Source organism: Embiotoca jacksoni, unplaced genomic scaffold, assembly GCF_022577435.1.
Source record: "Embiotoca jacksoni isolate LCO1_2020_lvr unplaced genomic scaffold, fEmbJac1.0.p SCAF_16, whole genome shotgun sequence".
Lineage (NCBI taxonomy): Eukaryota > Metazoa > Chordata > Actinopteri > Embiotocidae > Embiotoca > Embiotoca jacksoni.
The window spans coordinates 9,302,920-9,323,654 of record NW_027185296.1 but is presented as its reverse complement, the minus strand read 5'-3'; the positions used below and the strand labels follow the sequence as shown (position 1 = coordinate 9,323,654).

Sequence of the window (20,735 nt, the reverse complement as noted above, 5' to 3'; positions counted from 1 at the left end):
CATTAATAACACAAGCTTTAAGGTTGATTTTTTTTTTTTTTTTACTTTAATCAAACTGATTTTGATTTATTTTCCTACTGTGACGTTTCAAAATGTCTCACTTGTCTGATTGTCAACAGCTTTAGTAAGCTTGACATTCAGCTTAATTGTAGGTCTGTTTTAATGTTAAATACAGATTGATATTAGTTTTATCAAATATTTCATTTTATCTTAGACAAGTGAACAGGAATCAAGAAAGTACAATTTCTTCAAGAAAGCCAAACTACAAAGTGCCATCAGTAAGTGTCATTTTAAGTGCTATTAAAGTTCTACTGTTCAAGGTAAAGTCTGAAGAGGTGTGTTTTTAGTTTGCGGCGGAAGATGTACAGATTTTCTGCTGTCCTGATGTCGGTGGGGAGCTCATTCCAGTTTTCAGGTTAAAAGCAAATTCTACAAGAAGCTTGTTTTATAAACATGTCTGAAATACAAACACCTGTCTACAAATCCATATTTAGCAGTAGGCACATCAAAGTTAATACAAGAGAAGCGATAAGGTTTATTAGCACATTAAAAATAAATGAAAATTTAGAATAGAAAACAAAATTAGGTTTTCTAAGTGATATCGAGTTGTCTGCATGACGCAAGGCTCAGATGTTAAATTCATTCAGAATTCAAGAATTATAACTTTATTAGGATTCATGTTTTCTTTCACTTTGGTCACCATACATATTGTTGATGAAGAATGTCAGTGTGATATCTCATCAAACAGACAAGATTTAGGTAACATCTATTTTTCAAAAGGTTAACCAGTTTATTTCTTAAGTTTGAGACAGAGCTGACCAGCTGCAGCTGGAATGCATGATTTGGTTCTTTGGTATTAATACACATTCAGTGAAAATGTGCCATCACTGTTGAGATGAATGAACGTGACAGAGAACAGGAGCATTTCAGTTTACTTTTCTACAAATTGAAGACGCTCCAGACGCACAAACACTCAGCAGTGGTGGCTAATTTAATTTTTTTTTTAACAGTGTACGGATGCTACTTGAGAACCAAATCATACACTGTACCAAGAGATTCTCAGGGCTGCATGTAGGCTGGAAACAATAAGGCTCGGGTTATGAGAATAGAATTTGAAGAGGAGAGAAAATTAATAAAAATAAATCAGTTTTAAGTTCTCTGTCAAAACATGAAACCAAAAATAGCATGAAAAATAAACATTCACAATAAAATAGAAAATAAATCATGTTTCTTAATAAATGTAAGCCAGGAAAAACTACTGAATAACCAATCCCTTGTGACATATCTGAGGAAATTCAAAAATAACATCTTCAAAAAAACTAGAGACATAAAGTTGGCTATGTTTGTCTAATCGAAAGTGTTTTGCCCAAAGTTAGGATTTCCTAGTGTTCAAGACAGCACGAGCGTTGCATTTACATTTATTTATAAAGTGAACATGCTGCACAAAGTATATAAAAAGAAAAAGAAAACAGGCAATCCCACCAATAAAAACAGGATCCTAAACCAAGCTCTCTGCAGGCCCGTATCCATGGGATCAATTCCAGCATTACAAATACAGACATTACACATTTGACTACAATTTCAATCTTGCATTCAGGACTGGTAATGTGTTACAATATGGAAGTAGCCGGGCAAAATCACTTTAGATCAGCATAAATTAACAAGTGAACAATCCATTAGAACTATATAAAGCTCTCTCAGTATTTTCTGTAGATTTCAAAGTTGTCACAAAGCCTTAATGTCAGTAATTGGTTCAACAGACTGCACACGTTTCAATTCTCTTACATAACGACTATTATTTTCAACAGGTATACATGGCCATTCATGTAAGTTTATCTCTCTAGATGACATCCTTTCTCTTTATTCTGAGGAAAGAAAATAGATATGACAATGATATCATGGCTGAATTAAATGTCAGCAAAGGGCTGTGTTGGTTAAGACCCTCCTGGCCACCCCACACCCGGACAAATCACTGAGTCTACTCGAGGCCTGGATCACAGCCTCAGCTTGATTGTGAATAAAAATCCTGTTTCCATGACAAGAAACCCCTTTAATGGGATGTAAACACAGTAAATATTTAGGGTTGTTCCTTGTTTTCCTCATAATCAGTACTCGTTTTTTCTTCTTAAAAAAAAATAATCTAAGTACTCTTTTTATTTTTTAACAAATCAAAGTTAAGTCAGACGGTTGCACTTTTAACACGGTTAGATTCAGCAATGCAGACTGAGACTGGCGAATGATTGGCAGAGAAGTTAGAGTGTCGGGGGTTTCAGGCCGTACTTCCTCGCCACTTCTGTCTGGGCGTATGCTGCGTCACATAACGAGTACAAGTGGGCCATCTCCATCTCTGACTTGGCTAGGTTGATCGCTTTGTTGAACATTTCTATTGCCTTGTCCAGATTGCCCCTGTGAACAAAACACTCTGGTTATGTCAAGCACTTTAAAAAGACTTCTAATGTGTGGATTTGATCAGTCTGCTGCTCTCACCTTTGAACTTCGATGGTTCCCATAGTTTCATAGGCAAAGTCACATTTGTTGTCAATCTCAATGGCCTTGCTGATGAGCTCCAGACCCAAGTCAAGGTCCTGTTTCCACTGAAGCTGCAACAAACTGAACACATATTGATCATTTACCAACATGTTGCATTTACATCAATCACGTGAATTATGAATGAATCAGAAATGTTTTTTTTTGTTTTTTTTTTAAATCAGTATTCCTAAATGAAGGGGATAAATGCCTACCCCTTGTGGACATATGTGGTTGCATTGTCTGGTTCCAGTTCGATACACTTGTCATACATCTCGTCAGCTTTCCCAAACTGCTGCTGATCAGTCAAAGCCTGAAAAGATAACAAAATTATCATTTGTTGAACACACCAGCAAGACTTAAAGGCCCGACTGTCTCTTTCCAAATGATAGTAAACAGTTTAAGAACTGACATAAGTCAGTTTTCCTTTCAAATGTCGTAAGTACTCAAAACTTTGTGGTGCCAATTTTCAGACAGGTGCTGTTAAACCATTGCAGATGAAGAGGATACGACAAGATGAAGTCCACTAATGACTCCACAAAGATGATGTTTCATCTGTCACATTATTAGCTTCTCCACTGTAGCTGAAGCTTTACAGGATGTTGAAGTCACACACTTCCCTTACATCATGACTTTGCTGCATTTTGCTTTTATCATTGCACCAAATATTTCCTCTGAGAAAAAAGTTCACTGCTTTGATCAAAAAGAAAAATCAAGTTTTTGTTTTCGTACCTGAGCATAAAGAGCGTAGCCTTCAGCACATTTTGGAAACCTTCGAATAACATCCTCAAAGCCGTCCATGGCTGTCTGTACCTGTGACGGGTTGTTCCCAGTGTATGCTTGTCTGTACTGAAAGACACAAAAGAAAAAAACTCTTACCAGCTGGTCATATATATTGTACCAACCACACATGGTTACCATGTAAAAGGATAAAATTCTGAAAACAACTCTAATTATTAATAAATAAAGTAAGGTAGTAGGTGTTTTCGGACCAGAGGAAGTTTTTCATAGCATTAAGAACTGTTGCCCCCTTTTTTTTATGTCCCCAGTGCAAGAAGCGAGGACGATCCTAGCTCTTAGAATGACATCTTCAGGGACTACTTCAGGGACTACTTCAGGGACTACTCATGTCAAGTTCTTTTGCAGCACAAGAGGAACTGTAGTGACGCAAGTGTACAGTTATTGGTTCACCGTTTTATTTTTCTGTCAGAAAAGCTCCCCCACAGAGGAGCTCAGCCGGTTACACCGCTCTTCAAAGCCACCAGACTCCCTTGATAAAAAAGGTAATTCAATCTCAGAACATGGGGGCTGCTGGTTGACCGCTGCCTTGACTGGTTGGTTGGTTGGTTGGTGTTGTACTGAGACTTTGGTGGTGTTTTAACACATTAGTGTGGATCTGAAGTAACACCAAATGTCAGTCACACAAACGAACTAACCGACCATGGCAGCAGTAGACCAGCAACTTCTGTCTTCTGCAAAATAATATTTGTGTTTTTGTCAAGGGAGTCTGGTGGCTTTGAAGACAGTGACGTAACAGCTTCAGCTTCAGCTCCCTGTTGAAAAGGGCTGTGTGATAGCTCAGTAAAGCAGTGAAAATATTCTAAATATAGTGTGCACTTTTTTTTCAGGTGCAAAAACACTTCATTTCTGAAGTGGTCTACAGCAGCAGATTGCTTAGCGTCATGTGGGTTCAGCTGCTTGCTTCTCCAGATTGGAGACGTGCCAATGCCCATCTACTGCATGTAATAAAGTGACAACTGATATGCACCTCATACAATCCCATTTCACACAATCCAAACTATCCCTTTAATCTTTCTCTTGAACAGAACATGGACTGTAATTATTGTTTTATGTCGTACAGGAGAGACTTTGCCAACCGCCTTATGTCACTTCAACATTCCTATTGGTGGTGCAAATGTACACAGAAAAACAACCCATAAATGTATGAAGTTCGTAATGATGCTCCCCAGCAGGTAGTTCCTCTGAGGGAGTCCCCAGAACTGATCCGAAAACACCTCATGTCATGTTCGTCTTTAGTTGATTACTCACGAGGGCAAAGCACTTCTGTGCTTGAGCCAGAGCCGAGTCGGGCCTCAGCAGGATGCACTCATCAAAGTCTCCCACCGCCTCGTCCACCTGGTCCAGGAGGATCTTCAGCTGAGAGAAAACACGGAGGACTCGTCATGAGGTGTCAAAACATGTCCAGCATCACATGATCACGTTCACTTTGCACTACAGCAGAGACACCGCAAACATAAGATAGTTGTCAACTGATAAATGAACAAGCAGGCGGTAAAGGAAACACTCCTACCTGCCCCCTGTGGTGATACACGTCAGGGTTGCGTGTATCGATCTCAGCAGCCATGTTGAAGTCTTGTGTCGAGAGCATAGGCTGCTGCTGCTGCATGTACATGCTTCCGCGCTTGATCAGAGCATTGGCTCGTAGCTGTGAATGTGGATGACAGTACAGAAAGAGAAGCTGTGAGGTTGTAGCTTTTGATGAGGATGTGTTTGTTGCACACAAATCATTAGATGAACCCAGAAATAGACATGCAGTGAAGTCACGAATGATTTTTTTTTTTTTGCTCGATTTAAGACCAATATGGAGCACACTTGATGACAGTTTATCAAGAAAACCTTTCCAGGAACTACACTAGAGTTACCAAAGACCTTGTTTGACTCCATGAAGGAATGTGGTGCATTAATCACAAGACATTGTACAGTAAGTTTTCTCAGTTACCAAATCCCAAAGATTGGCCGATACAAAGGAGCCTTAACATATTCTACTAGAAGCTAGCAGTCTTGTAGTGTCACTAATCAACTATCCCATGTCTCCGACAATCTTGACTCAGAGCCAGTTTATGAAATATGCAGTCTGTACCTTCACATTGGCGTCCTGCATGTTGATTACCCGGTCCAGATCAGGTTGAGCAGCATTAGCGTTGCCAATCAGCAGGTAGAAAGTGGCCCGCAGCAGCAGAGCCTCAGCAGTGTATCGGCCTCCTGACTCGATCTCCTTGGTGCATTCACTGATGATTTTGTCATAGTTCTCCTCCTCCATGTACTGCTTTGCCTTCAGGTAGCCGGAGCTAAGGAAAAGAAAAAAAGAAAACAACAGATGAGGAAAAGAGTTTATTTTCAGGTGTTTGAAAATTACTTCTCACCAAATGCACTTGTTTAATTGCATTTAAATATTTTTACTAGCACAAAAAAATTTGAATGGATTTTAATACTAAAGTCATTTTGACAAAAAGATGAGCAAAGCACTGTCTATTGATTAACACAGCACAAAGCATTGTAGGCACTTTCTGTAGTTTTAAGGTACATAGAAGGGGTCATTTGATTTAGACTGTAAACTCATCCTTGGTCCGTCCTTTGGAGGAAGACTGAATCTGATAAATAACTGACTTTTCAGTGGATCAACATTTCCAAATATCCAACACTTTCTGGATATGATACCTTAATCATGAACATGATTGTCCAAATTCTCAGCAAAAGATGAATCCTAATAAAATCTATTCCCTTAAATTTTAATCCAATGCCACAGTGAGACTAAAATTCCCAAATGTACACAAAATCTGAAGTATCTGAACCACAACATCTTCTGACACATTCAGTTTAGCTTGTTGTACAACTCCTTGTGCTGAATCTGAGTCTTTGTGTGAGCCTACCGATTACATTTCAACCCTTTTAGATAGAGATGCCCGTTTTATTAGCCGATAGTGGCTTAAGACAGATACATTGTTAATGGTGTATATGCAGGCCAGTAAATAGTAGTACTTTTTTTTACAGAACATAATGCAGAAAAACATGCTCGGTGTGGATTAGAAATTTCTCTATTTGTATTTTTTAAATAGTTATTAATAATTATCAAATTCCCAGTGAAGTTCACCGTTTCAGTGCAGTGATGTCAGTGTGGACAATAAACATGTAAAACATCCTGACTATATTACCAATCTGTCACAAGTGTCAAAAGTGTTTAATAACCACATTTGAGGGATCAATGCGAAATACGCGTTCGTATAGATTGTTTACAGAATATCGGCTGATATATTGATATTAGTTATTGTTACTCCCTAATATCAGCATGGGCCCCAAAAACCCAGTGTCGGTGAGGCTCCAGTTTTTGTACAAAAAGGGATACAGATTCCTCTGGACCATCACCAGCATGTTGTTCTGTACCACTAGTCTCTCTAACTCTCCTGGTAGAACCACAGTTAATGAATGAAAATAATATTTAGAAATGATTCTGACCTCTCTGTGACCTCAGCTGCCTCTCCCTCCTTGTCCTTGTCTTCATCTTTCTTCTCGCCCTTCTGCAGGGGCTGGGAGATGATGTCATCGGTGAATGAGCTGAAGTAGGACTTGATGAACTGAGGAGAAGGCATCATCGGCTCTCGGTTCTGAGGAACAAAGTTAAAAAATAATTACTGTGACAGTTAAGGGAAACAGAAGTAAAACAAAAGGTTATAAAAGTGGACAAACACCTTGTACTTGTCTTTGGCCTTCTCCTTTCCCAGCTGTTTCAGCACTTTGTCTGCTAGCAGCATGCTCTGCTGGTTCTGGAAGGCCTCAAGAATACACACTGCTGTGACATCTGGGAGATACACAGAGAACAAAACAGACCGTCAACGAGAGACAAACATTTTAAGTTAGGATATTTTTGAGAGATAGAAGAGCGTCTCACCCTCTAGGCACTCCTTCTTGTTGTCTAGTTTTTCCAGGGCTTTAGCCCTCCTGAACAGAGCCTTGACATAACGTGGATTCAGGTCCACAGCATAAGAGCAGTCCTGCACCACCTCCGTCCATTTCATCTGAAATCAAAGGTTCAATCTAGTTATATTCTAAAACAGTGCAGCCCAATTTGGGGCACGCAGTCTAAGTTTGGCCCTCACCTTCATTGTTTTGGCCCCCTACAACATACGACAAGCTAATGCTTATTCTCTTTATACTTAAGTGTTGTAAAATCCTAACCACATCGACTACAAACCGTATATTTTGTGCAGCCAAAGAGTATATAATATGGGCTTTATAGCAATGTTGAGCTTTTCTATTAAACTACATTGGCTGGTGTCTATAAAGAGCATAATGGCTTTCTCTCTCTCCTGCTTATGCCTATCAGCTAATTACTTATTAGTATGTCGTACATTGCTGACTGAGTTGCCAGCCAGGATCAGAGATTGAGGCAGTGGCACAATGACAAAATAAAGTCAAGAAAAAAAATTGGCAAGACTACTGATTTGACAACAATTTCTGCTAAATAATTACACATTATGCAAATTAGAGTGTAGGGTTTTATGTATTCTGAAAGTTTATTTTAAATGACATTTTAATGAAATGTAATTTCACATAACACTGGCATGTATTTTTGGCCCGCAGCTCTCCATCCAGATACATGTTTGGGCCTTATAGGAAAGGCTTTGGGCACATCTGTTGTAAAACATGTCTGCTGCATCTAAACGGGGGTTGGTATAACCTCTGGAAGGGAAAACCTTCAGTCAATCATGAAGGAAAGAAATGTTGATGATTTGCACAGAATCTGCAACACATTGACCAAAGAACAGTTTTACCGAGACATGTAATCTGTTCTGGTTTCAGGCTGAGAGAACAAGAGGATCCTTAAACATACACTGAAGCCGTCTCATGCATTTTAAGTTTAAAGAAGATCAAGGTGTTGTGATGTACAGATATCTTTTTGCAACCAGTTCAACCCAGGGAACATGTCTGGGGACAATGTTGTACTAAGAGTAATAATAACACTTTATCATACAAGTTGAAAACACTTTTAGTAGTGGGGGCGGAGACTTCTGGACCTCATTGTATAATTTGTTGTTTTTACATTGCTGAACACACCCAGCATCAATCATAGGAACCACTTCTGCATAGTTTAAAAAGAAAGATGTGCCGACCTGCTGTTCGTAGGCTGCTGCTCTGTTCTGGTAAAATGTTGATAAATCAGCCTTCTGCTCTGTGGGACACAGACCGATGGCCTCTGTGTAGCACTGGATGGCGTTCTCGTACTTGCCAGCCTTGAAGTACTTGTTGCCCTTGTTCTTTGCAGCTTGAGCCCGATCCAATGGGCTCTAAATGAGAGAGAGAGAGAAGGGAACCATTATTGATTAAGTACTCTAGATGGACTAGATCAACAACTACAGAGCCAAAACTCTGTTTGCTTGTTTTTTACAAACCCCGTTTACAACAACTCTGCCTAAAGTAACCACAGATTTGATTTATTTCTGTGGTATTAAGACTGCAACAATATATAAACTTCCAACTGCTCGTTGAACTGCGCAATGGTTAGTAGAAAAACCTGTTCACTGCCACAGCAACCACAGCCTCCCAGTGTATGCTTGCTATGAATTATGATGCCTGCATATCCGTGTATGCTTATTCCAAATGCATTACGTCACATTAATATTACCCAAATGCTGGTTGTTATTTTTTTTTTTTACTGTTTACATTTCCCTTTTGAGACAATTTGAATAAAGAAATGTATCGCGTGCATGCACGATTTATGACAGATGTTTACGAGCATGTTGGCCAGTCTGTCTGACGACAATCTTATTTTGCTGCAATAAAAATGACTGAAGTGAGATTTACTGTCAACAACAACTGAGGCAATTTATTTGATCAGATAAAACGGATGTTGACAAAAATGTACCTTATAATAAAAGGTAATTTATCACAACATATGTTGTCACAATACTCAGCATATCACAAAATGTTTGAGACTGTGCTCTGGTAATAATATTGAAGTAAAACCGATAGCAGACATGACCCGTGCATAACAGAAAGAGGAAACTGCTCCTTCGTGAAACAGACTACATCTCCACCCATCTCCACCTCCCGGATAAGCACGCCCCCAAAACATTACAATTATCTACCACAATGTCGGAGCGTAACACAGCGGGTTGTTTGTTTTAAATATTTGAATGACAAACACGCGTTATTCGTCAGCTGGAGGACCGCTAGCTCATTAGCTCGGGCTAATCCACCAGCTGCTGCCGGCCTCGCTCTCGTGAAGGTGTCCGTCCCGGGCTCGGTAACGTCGGGTGTCCTTGACCGGGCGGCGTCGACCCGTTCAGTCATTAAAAAAGCAGCTCCCGCGCTGCCCTGAGGGGGAGGGGGGGGGGGGGGGGTTATATGAACAGCACGGGCACGAGGAGCGTCCCGGCAGCGGGGAGCTCACCGTGATGTCCGGCTCGCGGCTGGCCCGAGCTGCGCCGTCTTGGCCCTGCACGGGACTGGCGCTGCCTTCTGGGGTTTTCCGCTCCCCGGTTCCTTTCCCTTCCTTCGTCCGGCTGCGGTTCCAGAGGTAAACCGCGCCGACTCCCAGCACTATGGGAGTCCCGACCAGCAGCGCCAGCTGCCAGCGGGGTAGTCCGGTACCGGACTGCGGCTCGACTGGCTTCGAAGCAGCCATGATCTCCAAACCGATGGTTAGCACCGACAGACAGCGTGAGCGAGCTCCGCTTCTTCTTCCCGTGCTCCGCGAGGTCACAGCCTCGCGGAGGATTATGGGATACCGGCGGTGAAGCACGCGGGGGGGCTGTGTGGTAGTTGTAGTTCGCGAGAAGCATTTTTGTAGTCCAAAGAAAATCTCAGACAAAATGACAGATAATCATAAGGCTTCATTTAATTAACATGTTGTCCTATCCTGGAATACATATGACCATATTTACAAATGAGTAAGAAGTAGGTTGATTAAACACCAGTTTGATATCGACTTCTAACCACAATGCACCAATCACAATGTTAACTGAAGTTTATGATATCTGCGATCAGATTTCAATTTCAGATTTGCTAAATCAAATTTGATCAAATTATTAAACCAACAAAACATGTTAAACTGCCCTGATAAATTCAAAGCTTGATGTCAGTGAGGAAGCTATCTGACAGTCAAAAATTCAGCCATTGTGGTTAAAGTAGGCTAATAGATTTAAATGCTTGAATAATCTGTTATGTTTTCACTCAACCGAAAATTTCGACCGGCTCCAAGGTGTAACACACAGACGACTTTTCAGATTCCCTGTTTTACACTGTGCGATTCTGTGCTAGGTTATGTTTACAATAATACAACATATATGTATGCCATATCATATTACTTATATATAAAGTCGTATTATCAACTATTAATCCTAAGGGGTAGACGAAAGGCTGTGTTTGTGAATGAAGGTGTAGACAAAAGGCTGTGAATTAAGGTGTAGACAAAAGGCTGTGTTTGTGAATGAGAGTGATACTGCTGTGCCAAACCAAAAGGTCACAGGAGGAGGTCTGCAACCTTTGGGGTCATATTCTGTTTCTCTTTAAAGTACTGTGCCAAACCAAAAGGTCACAGGAGGGGGTCGGCAACCTGTGGGGTCACATACTGTTGTTCTTTGAGGCATTAACAGGAACAGACGGCTGTCTGGAGGACTCCAGGGTGTGAAGGAAGACAACCACCACCTCCACCAACCAACAAAGGACACATCAATACACGTGACTTTTTGGTGTCTGGACTATAAGAAGACTGGGTCAGGGAAAGTCAGGAGTTCAGACTGTGAACTGACACATACTCTGTTGCGGTCAGGGAAACATAGTCTGGACCCAGAGCTCTGTAAACTGATTATTCTGCGGCTGTTCAATAAATATCTTGAAGCCTGACATCTTCTCCTGTTGCCTCATTAAAGAACACGCAGGACTGGGGGCTGACACATATTGGCTTTGTACTAGCAGGAGCCCAAGTCCAACAACACTTAACGTGACTCTTCGTCCAGTTTGAGTTTTATTTGTGAAGAATAACAGTACATTTTTATCTAAAAAAAAAAAAACTGAACCAAATTCCTGATGTGTTTGAATTTTTAAATTTGTCTTTATGTTTTTATAGCCTATATTTTATGGTCTATATGCAGTCTCACTGCCGCCACCAGGTGACAGTGCTGCTGCTCGCCCCTTTTTACATAGTCTATGTTATTGTACTGCAATAACCTCTTGAAAAATGCTGTGTAAACCTCTGCATACACATTGTTGTTTGTTAAAAACATTAGAGAGAACTGTTACTGCTGCCATGAAATCAATGTGCTGCAATTTAGTAGGATTTGTTAGATAATAATAATAATAATAATAATTAATAATAATAATAATAATAATAATAATAAAGGCTGTTTTCTTTTTGTATTATGTGGGTTTTTGATCTGATCAATGTGTCCTTTTGTATGTTTGCCAGCTTCAGCCTCCTCTGTCCCATTTCAGAAGGTTAGTGCTGGTCTCTCTCCACTGTGCTGCAGCAGGATCACTCAATTTGAGCCTGAAGCCATGTGTCCTCAAACAGTGACCAGCTCTGAACAGTTTTCAAAGTCAACTGTATTCAGCTGGTTCGAGGGACGCCTGTGTAATAAAGACCCTTGTAGTAACAAACAGCTTTGATGGGAAAATGATTCCCTCATGAGGTACTCCAATGACATGCTGCAAATGATCTCACAACTGATTTGTAACCTAGTTACACAGTCCTGTTGTTTCTTTCTGTTCATGAACTTTTGGAGAATTAAAAAGTTTGTATCACAAGTAAAACGTAAAAACTGAGTCTCTTAAAACATGTTGCTGCCCTCAAAATGATCAATGCTTGTTTTGAAAGGCAATAAAATCAATTCTGCCACCAAACCACAACACGTGATGACACACAATAACCTTGTATATGTTACATGTGGCGTGTGTAGCTGCAGTGAAACACTACAGTCACTGAGCTGATGTTGCTTTAAGAAGGTGAAAACGTTGTACGGATAAAGGTTCAACTACAGATGTCTGATCTGTCTATTGTTAATTCTTTGTAATGTGCCTGCTATTGTTAGCACCTCCTGGCGCTTACTGTTCGCTGCTGCCACCATATAAGTTTGTTAACCTGTGACCACTGAGACATGCTCTGAAAATAAACGGAGACAGCGAGTACTTTGAAAATGTAAATCTTTACAGAAAGAATACATGAATGCACCAAATTATTCCAGTTAGATCATTTTATCTGATTAATTGAAGTTAATGCAGGTAAAAAAAAAAAGATTGTAGCTGCTGTTGCTATGGTTTCGTCTACTTATAAACTAGCAGAATCAGGTTTCAAAGTATTTTTGTAATACTTTTGTATACTTTTTTTTTTTCCCAGTAATTGAAAAATTAAGGATTATTTGCATTGAAATTTAAACATTAGAGTATCTTATTTTTTTCCATTTGTCTCCAGGTGGAACCTTAACTGCCCCTTATTATAGGCTAAAGACAGATTACTGTAATCTCATTTTCAGGAGAGAGCAGATTTACATTACAAGCAGCATGAACGTCTCACAACAGTGCTTGACCAGATTTGACATCTGATTTAAACCGTTGAGATGATTAGCAGCATTTTGACCCTTTCAGTTTGTGAAGGAGTGGAGGAAGATTTGGTTTGTGTCCAAATTTCAATTTCACTCTCCACTGAAACAACCAGCTTTAAGTATGATTTCCTTGGACTCTATGTGGAGTAACTAATACACATATGCAAAGTTTTCCACCTGAAATGTGCTTTTGTAAAGTGGTTTCCTTTCTCATATCTACTTTGCCGTTTATACGTTATTCCTATGTTATAATTGTGCTTCTGTGTGCAAACTAAAAACCTATTATGTACACTAATATCAGTTTTTCTTACTCAGATATTTACTGCACAGTGTATAAACTGTACCTGCGATTTAATTTGTGTGCTACTGTATCAACCTGACCAGAGAAAAACTCCTTATGGTGCAGTACAAGTCAATGTGCAGATGTGCTTCTGTACCACAATTGTTTCTTGTCAAGTTGTTCTTATATTAGTCCATTCTTTGATTAAAGAGCGCAACACAACAACAACAACAACAAAATGACTGTGTAATATGAAAAGATGCTTCGCCTCTGTCCTGTATCACACAGGCCCCCAGGCTCTCAGCACACAGTAGACAGAGCTGCCCTCACTCCATAATTATTGACAGGTTTGATGTACTCAGCGAGTGGAAAGTATGGGGAAATTGGAGTTTCAGTTGTCTGCCCCCAGGCCCATGACTGTAATGGAAAGATTAAAAGCAGCGGTCACATCGCCCACCCAGCGTCGCAGCTCCACGACTCCCGCCTCACTGTTTATTCCCGTCACCTCCATTTTTACTTTCTCCCAGCGACGTTAAATAGATTATGGGGGATTCACTTATTTAAAGACCTGAGCAAAAGCTTTTTCATTTATTTTTGGATCATCCAAGAATAACACAACTAGAGGAGCTGTGCACGGGGCACGAGAGGCATCTAAACGAAGTAAGTTACATTTGCCGTGTGGGACAGCGTTGTGTGGTAGAGCAGACAGTCAGCTACATACTTAGTAGGTCAGCTCGGTGCCGTCTTTACTCTCTGAGCTGGGATCCCACTTTCATCTGTTGCACCGGGACGTGCTGCACCAGGAGGCTCCCTGCACAGCCCCACCATGTCTCTCAGGCTCCTGCCTGCGATCCTTATGGACAATGACGACGATGATGATGGTAACTTCACCAAATGGATGAGCAGTTACTGGGGTCACGGAACAGAAGCTGGACACTCCAGAGAGAGAAAACGCAGCTTCAGAGGGCCTGCGAAAACACACGGTGATCGAAGAGCATCCCTCCCGACTGTGGTAAGGACCACCTGTATTTAACAGATCCATGCATGTGACCGTTTCAGCTCTTAAGTGTTTAGTTTATATTTGCACTGACATATAAGCAGAAGATAAACACTTACATAATTAGGTACTGCCAGCTCTTTAAACCATGTCTGCCAAATATTGAAGCCTTTTTTAAACTGATGTAAACTTGTTGACACAACCACATTTAGAGAAGAATTACAAAAAACAAAACAAAACAAAAAATGCACCTCAACTAATCAACATCCAATATGTCAGTATGGAACATTTATAAAATCTATGAACACTTTATTCAAGTAATAAAGCTGAAAAAGAATAAAATAAAGCATGGTTATCTTTATATTTGACAGGCAATGACAGAAGGTTAATACATCTATACACTCGTCACACATGTTGGTATGAGGACTAAGTATGTTATGTAGATCTGTTATCCTGTTAAGTAACAGGATATCCTGACCTGCGATTTGTCTCCACACGTTTCACATCAATAACGTCGGCTGATGCACGAGTACGTGACGCATCCACATCATAGAGACTCAAACACACACAAAGATGCAGTTAAATATGGTGTTTACAGCTGATTGTATACTTGTGCTAAACAACAGAAAAAAGTTTGTTTCTTTCTGTACTGTTACATAAAAGCCTGCAAAATACATAACTAGTAATGCTTTAAGTAACAAAACTGGTTTCAGATATTGTTATAACTAACCACCTGCCTTTAGTGTCCTCTATTATTTTACATCACTGTGGTCAAATGTTGCAAATGCTCTGCCACATGCTAACTTTAGAGTCAGTTCACTACCTCACTCTGATTACAATGACTAAAAAACATCCCAAAATCAGTCAGTAAATGCAGCAAAGCTTTGAGGCCAAAATGAACACACTTGGGCTCTGTAGATAAGGGACATTTGGGGAAACTTTGAAATACAACGCAGAGTGCGTCTCCATCACCAAGCCAGAGTGAGATCTGAAAAAACTCCAGCAAAAGCGGACAATTTAACCTCCATCAAATCAAAACTGTGACTTGCTCTCAACTGCAACTCTACCAAATCTGATCCAACAGAAATGAGGCACAACAAATGCTGTATCCATTTTCATTATATCAGTAATGGGCGTCCTGTCTCTCTCAGTGAATCTGTCACGCTTACTAACCTCAGAAAAGTGGCGCCGCTTGTGTTTGTCTAACAGATACGACCTGGTCCTCGTGAACACAATGAACGCAGACCTGGTTGTGAGTCTGGTCTTTGTTCTGTTTCCATGTTGATGTCTACAGTATGAAAGTTTTTACAGATTTTAATCTTTCTCCAGCTCAAACAAACAAACAAACTAACAAACCCTCTTCTCAGAAATAAAATATTTTATGAAGATACTGGATCTGCTGTGTTTTCAGTTGCGGGCTGTTGCCTGTCAAAGATCTTACAAACAGCAGCCACGTTCTCCATACAACAGTGTTCTACTTTGTTTGCAGCCTCCTGCCAGAGGGAGGTCAGAAGTCAACGCCAGCTACACAGCAGCACACTTGTAGCTCATAGAGAGGGACAATTTATCAACGTGGATATTTACCAAAACGTAAAAGTACATTTTGTACTTTTAAGCTGTACTAGTGAAGAGACAAGCAACAACGTGTGTTCGTAACTAAATTTGATGTTTTTATATCCTGTATTCATTTCACTGACGAAGGTTGAATTTCCTGGGATGTTGCAATGTCTCGTGATGGATGGAGTTTCTAAACGTCAACATTTTTGGTCATTTATTTAGTAGTGCCGATGACACATTATCATGTGACTTGAGTTGCACTTAATTTTAGATTTTTTTGAAGTCTTGAGTTTTAATTTTTTAGAAGCCAAAGGAAAACCTCACAGATCACCGGCAACTTACGTGAAACTAAAGTAGCTAAGAGGAGATAAAACAAGTGAACATATAAGTCGGCCTCCACATGGTGTAAAACGAAGCACTGATGGCCCAAATAATGCAGCTCTGTTAAAAATGTTGACGTCTGTCAGCATGAAAGTTCGTGTTTCAGCCAATACAGATCCACCGGAGGAGCTTTGCTATCATGTTACTTAAGGTTATTGGTGAGCGAGTGATTAACCTCACTCACACACAAAAGCTCAGCATGGTCGTCTCTCTGTTTTAAACTTCTCACAACCACTCTTAAAACTTTCAGCTACCACATGAAAATATCACATCACTGTCTTCATGTCTGCTAAGTTTGAATCAGTGACGACAAGAATTGTGGCAATTGTGTGATCCACAGTCCCAGCTGGATGCCATGAAGTTAAACAGGCTCCACGTGGTGGCGATGGCACCCACACCCAGCCATGTCAAAACCAGGGAGGAGAAGGGGGAGGTCCTGCCCCACCAGAGAGCTCGACGGGCCTCCTCGGACGACCAAAGCCGACCAAAGACAGCCCTCCGCATCTCCACCATCCCGGAGCTCACAGAGTCATTTGAGAAGAGACTTAACCTCGATGATAAGAGGACCATGTCTCTGGTGAGCAGCAGTACTATAAAGTTCATTAAAGGATAACCATTTCTGACTGGTTTTTGTACTAGCTCACAGTGTTATAGATCATCCAGTTAACTCAAACAGATTTGGTGTCCTCTGACTTTCTCCAACAACGTTTTATGAAGCTCTTAAAGATTACAGAGATCTTAGAGAGTATTAAAAGGGCTATTGAACTGCATAACACAACCTAAAAGCTTATTTTAAACATTGATATTATCAGGACTTTCAGAAAAAAGTACAGTTTTTCAAATTTCATAAAATGGCTAGATTTCATTTATATTTTGATCATGTGACATTTAATATTTTTTTTAACGGTTTTGTTTTTTCTTGTAATCTTGGATTACTCTCTATAATTAAAATTGTTTTGCTTTAATTTACTTGGAGTCACCGTACTTGCACTCTACAATGCAACATTAGACAACATTGCTAATGTAAACATATTAAATACTACATAGAAAACATTTACTTTAGGTCAAAGGCTGAATGAAACAACAAAGCAGATGTTGTGTTTTACAGACTGAAGATGACAAGTTGTGCCTGATCTGTCATGAGGACATGCGAAAGAACGGCGGGCGAGTTCAAGAGCTTCACTGTACACACCGCTTCCACAAAGAGGTGAGACAACACACACGTCAGATCTATGGCATGTCTCCTCTCTGCACTGTGTTCACTCCGATCCCAGCATGTCACACATCAGATCTGTGGTGCATGACGGCAGCTCAGTCCTGGACAGGCATGATGTGAACTGGTATGAAAACAGAAACCCACCTCTGTAGAAGCATGGAGCGCTCTGACACTCTGGTCCTCCTCTCTGGTCCTCCTCTCTGGTCCTCCTCTCTGGACACTTACTGACTGTGATGTCTCCGTCTCGTGGGTGCTGAAGGCGGCTCGGAGATTAGAGCAGTGTCGGCCCTGCAGCAGCAGCGAGGCGGCGGCTTGTCAGGCGAGGAGGCTCTCGGATGAGAGGAGGAAGTCTATGGACGGACCGGTTTCCATGGAGAAGGAGCCGTACACGTTCCGTCGTCAACTTTCCCTGCGGAGACATCGTTGATATCATTCTGTGGGAGGGGGGAACTCGTCTGTAAAAAAGATGGAGGAGTCGCACCCATTAGCCAAACATCAGGATCCTCTCCTGAACTTTTATTCAGTGTGACATTCAAGTGTTCAAAGCAGCTCAGGGCCATGACTCTGCTTCACCTCCTCTAAAGCTGTCCTTTGGATCCAAACACTGTCAGCTTTCCTTATTACAACTCTTCCAATAAACAGTCAAGATTTTTGAGGATTTCTACATAAAAGCATTTAAAATGTCTGAAAAAGCCTGAGATTGTGTTTGAAATTATTATTAGGAAAAAAAAGCTTTTTAACCTTTTAAAAACACACCTATTTTTTAGGCCTCTGCTTGAAAATTGCATACTCATAATAGAAAGAATATATCTCTGCAACCACAATAAAAATTTATATATAAAAAATATTTTTTAATAATAAAGGGAACACTTGTGAGATTTGTTCAGATGTGTAAATATCAGCATATATGTCCATATTTTAATAATAGTTTTGCTAACTCTTCTTCCTGGCCCCCAATTGGGGACCTCTAGAGCTTAAAGGGTTAATAGTTTATATGTAAAAAGAATTACTGGAAATGTCCTGCTTATATAGGCATGTATTTACCTGCTGCCATACTGAAATACATGCTGTACAGCAAAACTGGCAAAGAATGGATGCCTCTACATAATACCACTTTTATAAATGAGATATATAATACATGCTTCAATAGTTCGTAAAACATGTAATGCTCAGTTAATATCTTCCTGGTTAAATTCATCAAATGGTTTTAATATCACACAAATAGAATATTTTCAACTTATACAGGAGATGTAATTTTTGTGTTTCTGCAGCGACTGTGCTAAATCTTTCTCTTTAAGTCACTTTATATGTTGTACAGCCTGTAAGACAACTTATATAATATTGATTGATTTGCCGGTGCTTTAATTAAGTGTTTTGTGTTCAGTCAGAAGTTCACTGTTAATATTTTGTGTTGTAGCAGGCTATTTCAAGAGTTAATAAATGAGGAAACAAATCATTACATTTAAATTAATCTACTTTGGATTGTACCTGCTTCATAACTTTCCGGGCTCCTTGAACAACGGAGTCCTCACAGCTCTGGGTGTCGATCCTGTTGTACTTCCTTTACAGGCCAGCATGTTGGAAATGACCTCCTGATGTCAGAGAAGAAAAACACAACCTGCAGAAATTAGAAATGTTAGAGCTGAGTGAAAAATAGTCACAGTGGGGGGTAATAACTTCTTTTAAAATGTGTTTCAGTGCATGGAGCAGTGGCTATGGAAGAAACAGACGTGTCCCACATGCCGTGTCCACGTGTCCATGCCAAAGCCCCTCTATTGGTCTTCGTCCCGCAGCACAGTCCCATAACCGGTCCTGCACCTACACCTGCAATGCTTGCGTGCCCATGTGACCCACTGACCCCGAGCGCTCCACCACGTCTCCAAACCTCGGTACTTCTGCATGCTCACCTACTGACTGTCTTCTGCGTGGAGGGCCCCGGACCCTGTGTGAGAGTTAAGAACTGCCCAACGAGAGAGGAACTGTTATCTGGTGCTGTCTCTCACTGTTTATTTATAAAGGAGTCGGTTGTTCTGTCTGAATGAATGCAAGAAATTATTCAGACATTCTGAGGACTTTAATAATATGCTAAATTTGTTATATTTCTTGGTAACTCTTGGTTATTGCGCTTCATGCTGCGTTTGATTCAGGTTGAACATTTCCAAGTCGAAATTTCTTTGTTTTAAGTTTAAAATCGAACGCAAATGCAATCAACACCATAAGAAACGAGTCTTCCTGTGACAGGCAGCATCATCACTAGAGCTTAATTCAATACATCAACAAAACGGAAGAGGTTGAATGACGGAAGTAAAAAATATTTGACATCCATATTGCACTGAACATATTACAAATGATGCCTGGCTAGCTGTTTGCTCCTGATTCAGGTGTTTATGCTGAGCTAAGCTGGCCGTCTTCTGGCTGTAGCTTCATATTTAGTACACAGAGACGGGAATGGCGTCAAACTCACCATCTAACTCTCATCAATAAAGTAGATATTTTCCCAAATTATAATTTTAAATGAGATGTTGAGCAGATTACCTATAAAATTTATACCACATTTGACATTTCATGGTTACTTCAGGTTCTCTAGTTTTGAAGAATAAATATCTTTCTGAACATCAGTAGTATGTTGAGTATTTCCACACTCAAATTAATTGTGGCGGGTGTATTTGGGGATTTTGTATTTTTGTGTATCAGTCCATGTTGTGTTGACAACAGAATAGTCGGAAATGATAAGACTTACAGCTTCATTAATAATTGCATTGCTGATCGGAAAGCGAGTCTGCGCAATCACCTGTTTAATGCCTGCAATTATGATCTTTTCTCTGAAGTTAGAAAAAGTTAATTCCTCCTTCTGAACCAGTCATATCTCATCTTCCATCTGCACCATCTTCCTGCCCTACCGATATGTTAATGTTTTGCATGTAAAAGATTTTGCATGTAAAGTCTCATTGAATGTTGTCTGTACTCTGTTGAGCTTTAAAACATCTCTGTTGTGTTGTGTCACAAACGAATAGTTTACAGCGTGTACTAAAAGTCCAACAAAATCTGACTTCCTGTATATATAAAGTATTTATTCATCTTATGTGGCTCATATTGCAAAATTTCTGATCTCAATTTAATAACTAATCAGTGAATGCCGGTAATCTACTGTGAGGATTCTTGGCTTTATGGTCAACCAACATGAATCTGTTTACGTTCTGCAGAGTAGGTAGAGATTGTGGGGTTGAGTATAATTTTAATGTGGCCGTCTTTTTTTATAACAACTTTGCTTTAAAGGCTGAAGTGGCACTAAACAATGAGCGCACAACAAGCCAGTAGCAGCCCAGCTAAAAATGACACAATGTTCCAGGAATGTTTTCAGTCTGTTCTTAAAGGTTTGATAACTTTCCCTAAAAACATTCGAAAACCCACTAAAAACATTTGAATACTGTTCCCACAAAA

The 20,735-nt window shown here is 40.1% G+C and overlaps 2 protein-coding genes across 2 annotated transcripts; one reads left to right on the top strand and one right to left on the bottom strand.

Moving 5' to 3' along the window:
- Positions 1 to 515: 515 nt before the first annotated feature.
- On the bottom strand, positions 516 to 10,013 carry tomm70a (translocase of outer mitochondrial membrane 70 homolog A (S. cerevisiae)). The gene is made up of 12 exons (XM_069150793.1): positions 9,716 to 10,013; positions 8,436 to 8,609; positions 7,214 to 7,340; positions 7,014 to 7,123; positions 6,781 to 6,929; positions 5,408 to 5,615; positions 4,838 to 4,972; positions 4,576 to 4,683; positions 3,259 to 3,375; positions 2,742 to 2,839; positions 2,488 to 2,610; positions 516 to 2,406 (listed from the first exon to the last, which is right to left on the bottom strand). Exons 1-12 carry the CDS (start codon positions 9,947 to 9,949, stop codon positions 2,253 to 2,255), a joined length of 1,737 nt encoding a protein of 578 aa, XP_069006894.1. The 5' UTR covers positions 9,950 to 10,013; the 3' UTR covers positions 516 to 2,252.
- A 3,986-nt stretch (positions 10,014 to 13,999) lies between these two features.
- On the top strand, positions 14,000 to 19,129 carry lnp1 (leukemia NUP98 fusion partner 1). The gene is made up of 4 exons (XM_069150792.1): positions 14,000 to 14,155; positions 16,419 to 16,655; positions 17,187 to 17,285; positions 18,993 to 19,129. Exons 1-4 carry the CDS (start codon positions 14,000 to 14,002, stop codon positions 19,098 to 19,100), a joined length of 600 nt encoding a protein of 199 aa, XP_069006893.1. The 3' UTR covers positions 19,101 to 19,129.
- Positions 19,130 to 20,735: the final 1,606 nt, after the last annotated feature.

Coding starts and splice junctions, on each gene's coding strand:
- tomm70a (XM_069150793.1), bottom strand. CDS start 9,949: ATGGCTGCTTCGAAGCCAGTCGAGCCGCAGTCCGGTACCGGACTACCC. Junction 4,684..4,837: donor TGTATCACCACAGGGGGCAG/GTAGGAGTGTTT, acceptor GTTTTCTCTCAG/CTGAAGATCCTCCTGGACCA. Junction 3,376..4,575: donor CACAGAAGTGCTTTGCCCTC/GTGAGTAATCAA, acceptor TGTGTCTTTCAG/TACAGACAAGCATACACTGG.
- lnp1 (XM_069150792.1), top strand. CDS start 14,000: ATGGACAATGACGACGATGATGATGGTAACTTCACCAAATGGATGAGC. Junction 14,156..16,418: donor GAGCATCCCTCCCGACTGTG/GTAAGGACCACC, acceptor TGTGATCCACAG/TCCCAGCTGGATGCCATGAA. Junction 16,656..17,186: donor ATAAGAGGACCATGTCTCTG/GTGAGCAGCAGT, acceptor TGTGTTTTACAG/ACTGAAGATGACAAGTTGTG.